Source organism: Typopeltis vanoorti, chromosome 14 (assembly GCF_054136105.1).
Source record: "Typopeltis vanoorti isolate ZY-2024b chromosome 14, IOZ_Tvanoo_1.0, whole genome shotgun sequence".
Taxonomy (NCBI): domain Eukaryota; kingdom Metazoa; phylum Arthropoda; class Arachnida; order Uropygi; family Thelyphonidae; genus Typopeltis; species Typopeltis vanoorti.
Window position 1 is genome coordinate 35,246,766 of NC_143562.1, and position 13,474 is coordinate 35,260,239.

General features: G+C 34.2%; 1 protein-coding gene across 2 annotated transcripts in view; it reads left to right on the top strand.

Annotated features, from left to right (window-relative positions):
• LOC150099365 (protein held out wings-like) overlaps positions 1-13,474 on the top strand; it is a 173,868-nt gene that overhangs the window by 70,394 nt on the left and 90,000 nt on the right. For both annotated transcript variants that reach the window (XM_090403985.1, XM_090403984.1), the window contains exon 3: positions 1,782-1,898. In XM_090403985.1, the coding sequence (XP_090260111.1) occupies positions 1,782-1,898 (117 nt within the window). The remainder of the gene's footprint in view (positions 1-1,781; positions 1,899-13,474) is intronic.

Genomic DNA, 13,474 nt, shown 5'->3' on the forward strand with positions numbered 1-13,474 from the left:
TGTTAACATACTATTCAGAACATTTGCTCTCCATTTCAACTCATCATTCATACCAGGCAACACACTGTGAATATCTTTCTTGCTATACTATTATCTTTTACTGTCTTCCACAACCTCCTGATATCCATTCTCCTTGTTTCTAACCAAAATATTCTAATCAAATCATTCATTCCTGCTATTTTTAGTTAAGGATTTTATGGCCTGACAGCTTCATTAAACTGTTGTCATCTGACTAGCAAAAGCCCTCTTAGTACCATGAAAACTATTTGAAAGTTGTATTTTTTTTATAAGGAAGATGTTAATTAAGTAAGTAAATCATGAATACGTATGAATATTGATCATTTGAAACAGTATCAGAGAGGTGAACTCTTAATTGAAAGCACTGATAAATATATAGATTCAGGGACAAGATTTCTTTTAAGTAGTTTAGAAGCAATTCATGCTGATTTGGATGTATTCTCATAAATTTACTTTTTAAGCTTGAAAGGCAAATTTTTTTGCATTTTGACCATAAAAACAGGGTAATGTAAAATTATTTTCCCTTCTTTAACTCATTATTAGTTTTTTGATAAATAAAAGAAAAATATTTCTCTGAATGGAAACCATTCTATTTTTGCAGCTTCATTTGAGTATGGATATTATTCCTAGTTTAATAATGCCTTAAACACCAATCTTCTAGCCATTCTCAAGAGGAGTTAAGATACTTTAGTAAATTTTAGTGCTACCAAAACACAGTCCTGTCTTATTTCCCAAAATAAAGAGTATGCCTCGCTTTTGATAATGTTCTACTCCATTAATGAAGATTGGTTTTCTCTTCTTGGACTGACTTTCACAGCTAGCCTAACTTATCATAGCCATAACTTCCACAGCCTCTTCATCTCGCAAGAAGCTTGGCATTTTTATCATTCTAAATATTATTTCTCTTCCTTTCAATTAACATTTAATAAATCCCAAATCTGTCCAACCTTAGAATATTATTTTAGCACTAGCACTGTCAGTTACTACCTCATCATTGCAATCATTTGCAGAGATGAGTGACTGGATATTGTGTTTTTACTGATAATAAACAATGAGACGACTTTATGTGGATATGTTTGAATCTTCTCCTAAGCACAATTGGAATTTCAATGTGAATATGCATATATCTGGCTAATTAGCAATGGAAATATGGAGAAAGTTCACTGATATCATATCAAAGGATATTTGCAATACTGGTGAAAGAAGTATCTCCCCCCCCCCCCAAGTGTTTTATTCAGAATTGGCATTTATACTTTTTTCTTATAACATTATATAAATATAAACTACTTTTTTTAATGATAATCTCACAAAATGGCTACTCAGATAATCCGGTTTCCCCTGCTCTATAAGCTGAAGTGCAAACCACTTCATAAGAAGGATGTTAGACCACATGATTAAAAGCATTTATTACCTGAAGACTTCCATAGTGGCATAGATGCTTGTGAAATTGAAAATTATGCTCTAGTTTGGAGAACTTTTATATGCTTGGCTAACCCTAATTGACATAGCCTATAGTTATTTTGATTATTTGAAGGTCATAAGTGGCTTGAAAAAGAAAAATCATGTTTGATCTCTAGAGTAGAATTCTTAGTTTGTTTAATCTACCATGATACTAAAATCTGCAATAAATCTATAATCTTTTGTTGACCAATTACCATTTTAAAAAACTCTTCAAATTATTTTAAAATTTTGTGAGTTAACATATTAAAGTTGCATTGGACTAGGGAAAATTCAATTTGTATAAAAGAAACTATTTTTTATAGTTCAATTTCGTTGGACGCATATTAGGACCTAGAGGGATGACTGCAAAGCAGTTAGAACAAGAAACTGGATGTAAGATTATGGTTAGAGGTAAAGGATCAATGCGAGATAAAAAGAAGGTAAATTTTTATCATGGCATATATTATTTCTGTCTCTCTCTCTCTCTCTCTCTCTCTCTCTCTCTTGTATGTGTGTGTGAATTTTTTTTTTATTATGTTGTGATAGTGAAGCAAAGCTTGGCGACAGTCAGAGTGACTTATCATTGAATGACTTCATTTATTGCATGTTTGTGAAAGAAAGTTTAAAATGTTTAAAAAGAAATAGCAAAGCTTATTGGGTAAATTAAGAGTGACATGAAACAGTTGCAGAAATTGTTCATATTTGAAATGTTTATTTTAAATGATTTATCTGAATATCGAAGGATATTTGTTTAACAATGCCTTAAACCAATCTTCTAGCCATTCTCAACAGGAGTTAAGATACTTTAGTAAATTTTAGTGCTACCAAAACACTGAAAATCTGAGGTAATATGCTACAGTCATTTCTGTGCTGTAAACAGCACAAATCTAACAATGGTGTAACATTGGGCAGAACTGGAAGGAGAAATTGTATATACACCATCTTTTCTCATTAATAAAAACCACTAAGCAGGCTCCACAAATAATCTGCTTTACAAAGTACATTGCATTCTAGGCCATGATGTCATCTTTCTTTATTATTGTTACACATGTTCATGGAGTCTAACTCATCATGAAAGGCCCATACTAACCATTATTCACTCGTTATTTCATGACACCTCCAAGGAAGACATCTTAAAGACTCATCGAGAGAGGGGCACCTACTCTACAACTCTCCATCTCTACCACTTAATCCACCAACTACAGTGAAACCGCCACTATCATCATCTACACCAACACTATCTACTGCCCACCACTACCACTAGTATTTTTTGTCTCTGAATTCTGTTCTGAAGGCTGTGTCTGTGTGTGGGATGAAAAATCTGAGTTTCCAGGAGAAAAAACCCTGCTACATCCATATGAGATTGGTTAACTCGCCTTCAATTGAAAAAAAAACTTGTATAAAAATTCATCATGACGAGAATTGAACTTAGGCCTTTTCCAGTTGAAGGGTGCAATGTACTGTTGTTCTTCCAATTTCACTACAGAGGCACTTAATGTACTTTATATCAGCTTTACAGATAAGAGGTCTCAAGACCTCTTAACATCACTGTCCCATGTATTAAAAAAGTGATTAGAGAGAAGAATGAAATCTGTTATGTTTCATGAAGAGTTGAAGAAAACTGGTATGGGGAAGACTGTTTCAAAAGAGAGAGATTATTATTACTGACACCTCCAGGGAGTCCAAAAGACTCATCAAGGGAGGGCACCTATTCTACAGCTCTGTCTCCACCAATGCCATCTACTGCCCATCACCACTACTAATATTTTTCACAGACAATCACAAACATCCATGCCCATGGCGGGATTCAAGCCTGCAGCCTTTTGACTGGAGAGCAGATATGCTAATCATTCAGCCAACCAGACCGGCAATATATGTAATAAAGAGATTAAGAAGCTGAATGGTATGTAGATGCTGACTAGCAGATGCTAGTGGAGTACTATCCATGGAAATACTGCATTTATTTATTTAGCTGATGAGTAAAGACAAGAAATTAATGAGCAAAACTATATACAGATTAACAGTTCAGTTAACCAATTGATGGTGCTATCTGGGAGTAAAGGAATGTGGACAAGGTTATGATCAGAGTCACCAGGAGGAGAACTAATGCATTGGCTCTCCTCCTGGTGAGCCAATGCATTAGGTGTATTTGGAGGGATTGCTGTACAAGAAAAGTTTGAGAGGGTTTGGAGAATGATTGGCATTATATGGAGTTTTGGTAGGTTAACAATTTGTATTTGATCCTTATCTTTTCCAAGAGTTGGAAGCTCCATAACAAAAAATTAGGTCACGGCTCCGACTAATAGAAAACAACACAGATACACCCAAAACAAAAACACTAAACCAACATGACATAGCCTCCACGGCATTTTGTCAAAACGACTCGCACCCCATTACTTCTACCCCTAATCTTGTTTCATCGTATTCTATCCTCCTTTTCCCCCAAAAAGAATTCTATCTTTCACCTTCTTCCCAAAATCTTCAGTTCTCCCATATCTATCTCCACATTTTCACCCACCTCCTTCCTTTCAGTTATACTTCAGTAGTATATAAATGTTTATTGCTGTATGTCTGATGCTGCTCCAAAGGAAGACAACTAGGAACATCCTACAAAGGCATGTCCAAAATTATTCCTTATATTCTTCATGTATCCATCTTTAAAATGTCAGTAATGCCTAAAAATTGAGTAAAAATGCTAGTGACATCATAAAAGAGGTACTTCTAAAGAAAAATAGACAAAATAGCCATAAAAATCTAATATTAATTTAGAGGAGTAACATGGAAATTTTTCCAGAAATATCTATCTTTCTTTTTCCTTTCTGCATTCAGCTCATTGATCATTGTTGAAGTTCTGCAGTTTCCTAAAAGAACAATGTTATCAGCAAATCAGATTTTTTTTTTTAATTTCTATTAGAGCTGCTGTAAATAGTTGAGGTGAAATGCCATCTCCCTTTAACTCCCTTTTTTTTAATAGCAAATTTAATAGATAAAATTCCTGATTTTATCAATGCAGTTGAATTTATATACAGGGTGTTCGGGATAAATTTGACATATTTATAATTAATTATATTTTTCCGTAAGTTACATGTATTAACACACACTTCTCTTCATTTAAAAGTTTGGACCCTTCTTCATTCACATACAAGATGTCAGAAAGGATGGATAGCTGGAACCCACCTGAATCATGGAAGAGAATAACTTGTATCATGATGATTCGTGCCCGCCATCAAAATAAGGATATTACGACTGCTGCCCAATGCTCCCTGAATACAGTAAAAACAATCAGGCATGAACTAGAGACTTGCAATGGTGACTACGAGGATGTAGCAAGAAGAAAGATCCCTAGCAGACGATCTGATTGCGTTCGTACAGCAGAATTCCTCGCAAATCTGCAGGAACAGGTGTTGAAGAACCCTGGCATTGGAATTCGGGCTTTGTTCGTGGAGTTGCTAACTGTAGTCAAGCCCTGGATAACAAGGGTAGCCAATGGTAGGCCGTATGTATGGCAGCAGGATTCGGCGCCTTGCCACACCTCTGGGAAAAGTCAAAAATGGTTGTCTGAAAATTTCTACGACTTCACCAGTCCAAATGATTGGCCTCCAAACTCCCCAGACCTTAACCCCATGGATTATTTTGTATGGGGCGCAGTTGAAAAAGACACCAATCGCACTTCCAGTAATACAAAAGCCCAGTTAATGGATAAAATTAAAACAGTTTTTGCGGCCCTTCCCAGGGAGACTGTAGCATCAGCTTGTTCGAGGTTCCGAAGCAGAATTGAAGCTGTGATCGATGCTAATGGTGGTTATTTTGAGTAAATCTTGTTGATAGTATTGTAATTAACTCTGCCTGTAATGTTTTTTTGTCAATTCATTAAATTTAATAGATACAAAGAAGATTTTCTTTTTCCTTACGAAACTGTCAAATTTATCCCGAACACCCTGTATATATATGATTATATACATACATTTTTTTAAATTTCTCATTTTTTGGGGCTTCTAAAATAGCTGATGTGATTGAATCATGCCTTTCCAAAATCAATAATGGTCAGACCTAAGGTTTATTTTATTTTATTTATTTTTTTTTTTTAAAGGTTTCTTGTAAATCTATACTACATTCATACCGTGGATAATCTAAGAATTTTTTTTCCCTATTTTTATTTGATTATACAGGTATCCCCTCAATGTCACCGCGTATATCAAAATCGCGTTAATTATGGTAAAAAGTACAATTCGTCCCTGATCGATTACTGTACTAATAGTTCGTTTTATATGGTACTCTTTTAGGAAAGATAAAAAATGAATGTAAAGTAAATGTTTAATAAATACTTGTTACCTACATTAGTTACTGCAATTTTTTTTTTTAATCAAAAAAAGTTATAAAGAGTCCTTTGAACAGTTTTAGTTTTTTTCTTATCGGCATAAATTCTATGATAACAAGCAAAATGACTCTCCAGACCTTGGCAAACAAGCATTCTTCGATTAACATCTGGATTCATATCCATTACTTGCTGCTTAAGCGATTCTAAACTGTGAAATATTCCATCCATTTCTTTGACTGTTATTTCCTTTTGAACCTCATCTTCACATTCCATTTGTTCGTTGTCTTCATATGTGCGTTGTTCAATTTCAAGAAGATCGTTGTCCCTGAAATCTTTTGAATTTGAATCCAATAATTCTTTAACATCTTCTGCATCAACACCATCAAAACCGAGGTCTTCACCAATTGCAACGATTTCTTTGACAATGTTGTTCACAGGATTTTGAAAACAACCTAAGTCATTAGCACATTCTGGCAGAAGGTATTTCCAAACAGCTTTCATGCAACTAGAAGACACTTGCTCCCACGAGTCACAAATGTTCTCAATTGCGTGTTTAATGTTAAATTTTTTCCAAAATTCATGAAGTGTAATTGCATTTTCTCCTGTTGTTGTTTCTACTGCCTTTGAGAATGTCTTTTTAAGAAAATAGGCTTTGAAAGTTGCAATGATGCCCATGTCCATGGGTTGTAGCAATGATGTCGTATTTGGTGGGAAAAATAAAACTTTCATATTCTCACACAGATCATTAAGAGAATTCAGATGACCAGGTGCATTTGTCTAAAAGCAAAAGAGCTTTGAAAGCCAAGTTATTTCTCTTTCAATAAGTTTCAATTGCTGGGCAAAAATAAGACTAAACCAATTTTTGAATAGACTTTGGTTAACCCAAGTCTTCTGATTGGCCTACCAAATTACAGGTAAAGAGTTCTTGTTACATCCTTTTAAAGCCTTTGGGTTCTGAGTTCGATAAACAAGCAGCGGCTTCAATTTAAAATCTCCATTAGCATTCCTTCCAAGCATAACAGTCAAGTGATCTTTTGATACTTTATAGCAGGCTGCATTGCTTTTTTTGATATAAAAGTTCTAGATGGCATTTTTTTCCAATAGAGTTAAGTTTCATCTACGTTGAAAATTTGGCGGTAATCGTAATCATTTCTGCAGCTCAGCAGGAAATGTGGATGCAACATCTTCATCGGCACTTGCAGCTTCACCTGTTATTTTAACATTCATTAGTCCAGCTCTAGATTTAAAATTTTCAACCCAGCCTTTGCTAACTGCGAATTTTGAATTGTCTTTATATTTAGTCTCTTTAAGTCTTGAAAACAGGCTTAGAGCTTTGGCTGTGATATTATAGACACTAATTGGAATTCTCTTTTGATTGCAGCCTTCCAGCCAAATAATCAACAGATCTTCCATTTCAACCATTATAACACTCCGGTTACGTGTGCATTGCATACTTGCAGATGTAGATGCCACTTTACCTTGCTCGCAATGCTCATCAGCTTTGAATAAAATAGTCCGTATTGTAGACTCGTTAAAACCAAATTTGCATCCAATCTTACTTTTACTTTCACCGCGTTTAAATCTTTTAATTATATCAAGTTTTGTATCTAAGGTTGCCTTCCTCTTCTTTTTTTTCACTTAATGACCTGGTTGTGGGATTGCTCTTATTCTTCGACATGATCAATGGGCTGTAAAATTTATGAAGCACGTAATTTGTAAATACGTACAACAGAATAACTGGAGCTTGTAATGCTCACTCTTAATGCTAGCAGCAAAGTAACTGGCTGGTACTCAGCCTCATGGAGTGATTTTCTCGGGATTTTCCCAGCCTCGTGGCATGATTTTCACCTGTTGTTTTGTTTCAACTGCCTTTGAGAATGTCTTTTTAAGAAAATAGGCTTTGAAAGTTGCAATGACTACTATGTCTATAGGTTGTAACAATGATGTTGTATTTGGTGGGAAAAATAAAACTTTCACATTCTCACACAGATCATTAAGAGAATTTGGATGACCACGAGGCTAGCAGCCTCATGGCTTGAGCATGATTTTGCATGGTAAATTTGAAGGCGCGTTAATCAAAACTCTTGTCGCGTATATCAAGGGATTGCTGCAATTAATTTCGCCACGATAATCAAATCCGCGTTAAGCAAGGGATACCTGTATATTTTTTTTTTGTATTTTTATTTATTTTTTTATGCAGTCTGGAAAGTCTTCTCTAGAAACCAGACATAAAACTTTCATAGGCCACTTCAGACTTTCAATAAATGGAGTGATGGCACATATCAAGGTGCGTAATTCAATCTCCCACCTTAAAGACAGTGACAAACATCTATGTGCATGGTGGGATTTGAATTCTCAGCCATCTGAGAATTCAAATCCATCTGGTTGGAGAGCAGCTTTTTCTGAATTCGGCTGGTCCTGGAGGTTAACGAAAATATAATTTGTTTTGGATCCTGTTGGGAATGATTTTTGTAAAAATTTTGTATATTGTGATACATATACAAATAGCTAATGTTGAGATTGAATCACATGCCTTTTCAAAAGCAAAGGCCAGACTGAAAAGTGTTTTTGTGTGGCTCCCACGTACAAAAGCTTTTTTGTTGAGGCATATTTATATGTAAAACATTGAAGCATATTTTTTCCTCTTCCACTTGGATTATTACATTTTTGTTTTCATATTGGTTTAAGTTATGGGTGTCATCATATAATTTAGCATAGAAAGATTCTATTCTTCTTATCATCTGTTCTTTGTCTTTAATCAGTACTCATTTTCATCTTTAAGGCTATTAATTCCTGGCTGGTTCGTTTATTGTTTTTTCTTCGTTGGCCTGGTTGCCCAAGTGGTTAGCATATCTGCTCTCCAGCCAAAAGGCTACAGGTTCGAATCCTGCCATTGGCATGGATGTTTGTGATTGTCTGTGAAAATACTAGTGGTTGTAGTGGGCTGTAGATAATAGTTGTTGGTGAGTTGTAGAGCAGGTGCTCTCATTTGAGTCTTTGGAGGTGTCACATAATAATTTATTTTTTTCTGTGGTCAACTCTCTTCTCACTTCTTTTAGACTCATTGTTTTCTATTGTAATTCTGATGTTCTGAAGTTTCTAATTTCTTGTTATTCTTATTGCTGTACACAGCTCAGAGAATGCTATTCTACTTATCTTTGTCTAGATATTTCATTTTTTTTTCTTCTCTTTCTGAGAAGGTTTAGTTTCTTTGGATAATTTTCTTTCATTGTTCTTTTGGTTTATTCCGCTAAATCTTTGGCATTATTTAGTAGGATCTTGGTTATTATTTGGTTATTTGCTGTTTCATAGATTTTATCCAAATCTTCATGTTATCTACCCAAATCTTCATCTTTTGTTAACAATTTTTGAACTCGCTAATCTATGGTTGTTACCTGTATTGAAACTATTTCTTACATCTGTGTCTTGGAATATATATTTTCTGTTTGTTAAAATATAGTCTTTCATTAAACATCTCCATGTCCATTTCCAATTCTTTTTGAAGATTGTATTCATTGTTTAGAGTCCTCTGCTTTCAGCAAATTCTATCAATCTTTTTGCATTTTCATTCCTCTGGCACAGTCCAAATTTCCCAATTGCTGCTAGATGTGCATTACTTTTCCTACTTTACTATTAAAGTTTCCCATTAAAATTGTAAAGAATATGTCATTGTTATTTAGTAGTTTGTCTGTTTCATAAAATGCACCTATATCTTCCTCTGTGTAGTCTGAGGTTGCTACATAACCTTGTATAATTCTCATTTGTAATTTCTGTTCTAAGGTAGTTCTGCAATCCTGTTTGTGATATATTTTATCTCTTATATTTGATCTTTTATGGAACAGTTAATTAGGAATCTGATTCCTCCACAAGATCTTGAATTATCATAATACAGTAGACATCCATTTGTTAGATCTGCATACCATTTGCTTGGAGTCTGAGTGTCACTCAGTGTGATGTGCCCCCCCCCCCGTTTTTTTGTGATCTTCCAACTTGTAGTAATAACTCTTCTCATCTTGTTTGTCTTAGCTTAGTAAAGATTTACGGTTGTAGGTACACATGTATAGTTTTCTGTTGTCTAATACTGGTAGATTTATAGGTATTATTTCTGGGAAAATTTCCATGTTACTCCTCTGAGTAAATATTATTTTTATGGCTATTTAGCCTATTTTTGTTTAGGAGTATTCTAAAGTATTCTCTGCCCACCTTTAATAATATAAAAAACCTGGTTTTTCGAAAAGTTCACATACCTCTTTCCTTACCAATAATTCTCCCACATCTCTCTACCCCCCCCCCCCACATTTCCAACCCTCTTCCTTTCAATCATACTTCCTTTAACAGCAGATGAATGTATATCGCCATATGCCAGGATGCTGTGGAACAAGAAGACAGCCAGCAACATCCTACAAAGGTGTGTCCAAATTATTCCTCCTACATATTATTCATATATCTGTCTATATAAAACATCAGTAATGCCCCAAAATTTGAGTAAAAAGCTAATGACATTATAAAAGAGACACTCCTAAACAAAAATAGACTAAATAGCAATAAAAATAATTATTAGATTTTTTGTTTTTAGCTTGTTTATAGTGCCTTTTCAAATTCCTTATCAAGAACAGACCTCCCCAAAGGGTTTGTTTGTCTTACCTGTGATATGGCTGAGAGTTACATTCATGCTTTTCATATGCCAATTGTGGCCTTGGGCTCTACTTTATGCTTATTTTCCATCATTTGAATGGTTTTTTGGTCTAATTGTTCCTTGCTGACCAATTTTTGTGGAAGCACAGACTCCTACTGCTGTGAAGAAAGTTCACTAAGACAGGAAAGATACATCCCTAGCCCTTGAATATTCTAACAGCATTAAAGGGAAAGGAGAGAGAAAGAAGAGGGACCAGTCTACAGATAATATAACAGATGTATGTTATGTGAAATGAGGCTTAATCCAGCATTAATCCCATGTTCTTGAGCTCCTTATTATATAGTAGCTTATGTAAATTTTCAAAAATGTTTTTTTTTCTTTTAGTTTAATGTAGTTTTTCATGTTATTTGAAGTTTAGAGAAAGCTGACTAATGCTCATCTATAAGTCGTATAGAACTTATTCTCTATATGCAGTTTGAAATGATAGTGTATATTTTATGTGAATGTTTATTTGCATAAGTAATATAGTAATTTAAACATTTGTATGCTGTAATTTTTGCTGAATTGATGCTAAAACAAATATATTTTTAACATCTTATGCAGCTGCAGTGGATGTGCTGTAAGTATTCATTATAAATGATATATATTTTTTGAAAGATATGATTTTGATTGTGTTTCTCTTGGTATTCCTATATATTTAGATGGTTTATTCTTATTTTGAAGAAAATTAGTACTGGGTGTTGATTTTAGAAATAGAATTTTTGTAGCAAAATGAGCAAGTTAGGTTATTGAACTTAACTTACTCATTTTACCTGGCCGGTGCAATCGACTTGTGTCAGGTTTGCTTTCATTTGGATGTTTTAAATCAAATTTAGTTTTGCTCATAAAAAGGCACAGGCATTTTAATTCACAAATCAAGCAGACCTGTGCTTTTTTTTATGAGTGAAATTGTATTTAAACAATCTTTACTTCAAAAGGTAGAAAACGAAAAAAAAAATACATTAGACAAAAATAAGAGTAAATCATGCAATGCATCTATTACATGATACTTATTCATTCTGCATAACTTATGCCATTGACAACAGATAAATGACTCCAAAATTGCTTGAAAGTTAGAAACACAAACTAGTTATAACTGTTTATTTATGTGAGCAGTATGTCATATTCCTTGCTGTTAGTGTATTGAATATTTTTAAAATCTGCTTTAAACTTACAAAAACAATATAAATTTGTTATATCATATTCACCAACTCTCCTGATTTAAGTAAGCTTAGTCTTTTCTCTTGATTAGCACAGATGTTTTTCTCCTCCTTTTTTTTTTTCTTGTAGACTCGAGCTATAAAGGCAATGCAACAAAATGTGTATTTTCTCATCAGTTTTGTTTTCCAAATTTGCCTTTGTTATCTAAATAATGTCAGATTTACAATATTACCTCTTACATGTTGGTCTTCTAAGGCAGCGCTTCCCAAACTGTGGGCCACGGCCCTCAAGGGGGCCATGGGTTTTTTGAGGGGGCCCATGAAATAATGAAAACAAATTTAAAATGTTTTAAGACTAAGTAGATTTTTTTTTTTATCTTAAAAGAAACATATTTAATTTTTATTATTTATTATTTCTTTTTGGTTATTTTTTATATTTTAATGGAAAAGATCACACATTGGTGTTGGTTCACAAATTTTGCTTCCTGCGTATTTCGGCGCTTAATGAATATTAGTAAATATATGCTTATTTATATAAGTTTCATTTCAAAGCAGAAATCTAAAAATTGAAGTTTCAAATATTTCACCTGATATTGACTTTTTGTGGCAGTATTGAAACACATCCATCACATTAAATTGTTATTAAACTTCTTTTATGTTTTTCATTCTTTCTTTATTACTAATCGTTTTCATTTCATGTGCTTGTACTGCAAATGTACAATAACAATATATCTATATAAAAATAGGAGATAATGTGTATTTAAGATGCTAAAAATATAATATTTGCATTTGATTTTTGCAATATTCGCTGTGTATATTTTGTATTGAATATAAATACAGTGAATATTATAATAATATGTCTATATTAAGATTTTTTTTCGAGGGGGTCCCGTGAAATAATTTAATTTTTCCAAAGGGGGGGCCCTGACATCCAGAAGTTTGGGAAGCACTGTTCTAAGGCATAGTGAGCTTGAAGTTGTCAATGAATTGACTTCTATCTCTTCCCAAAACTAAAACTCTTCTTCGCTGGTCAGCATTTTTCTTTGAATCAAGACATGATTGCAGCTGTAGAGGGGTATTTTGACTTTCAGGGGAGAAATTTGCTCTTGGAAGTCTCCTGAATTGCTTTATTATTATACCAATCAAATTGGGGGCCTTATAGTGTGTTTAGCATGCCCATGAAGCTTCAAACACATGTAATGTGTTTGAAGGGGTGGGGGGAACACAAATTAGAAAACTTGCTCATAATCAGACATGGTCCACGTGTTAAAGCTTAAGTGCTGGAAGAAACCCATGTTAGAAGCTTAATGGAGTAAAACAGCACTGAGAAAAAAGGTTAAAAACATTATTTAATTCTTCCAGTAATTTGTTTGTCATTGAGACATTGTCTGAATACAATATGAGACTTCTAACTAACACACAAAACTAAGGAAATCACGTGGACAAAAGACTCGAGTCCTAACTAGGTTGCCTTTAGTGAGCACCTATGATCGCAGCACTTCTCCAAGCGAAAAATTTAGTCCTTGCACCCACTACTAACCACCCTTTTACTCAGACTTCAAGGGATGATCTCTTGTTTTACTCCCTCCAGCCAAGTGCTGAAACAGTGTCCCCCCCCACACACACACACATCAATTCTATAAAACCCTTTAAGTAACTTAAATGTTGCTATCACATCCCCTATTTCTGTCGAAGGGAACATTCCACAGACCACTCACCACCTTGGTTGCTCTCCTCTGAATACTCTCCACCACCACTTCCTCATCCCCCAGAAACCAGACCTGAGCATAGTAATCCAGATGTGGACATATCAAGGCCTTATCATATGGAATAACAACTTCCTTATTTCTACTTGTGTGTTCT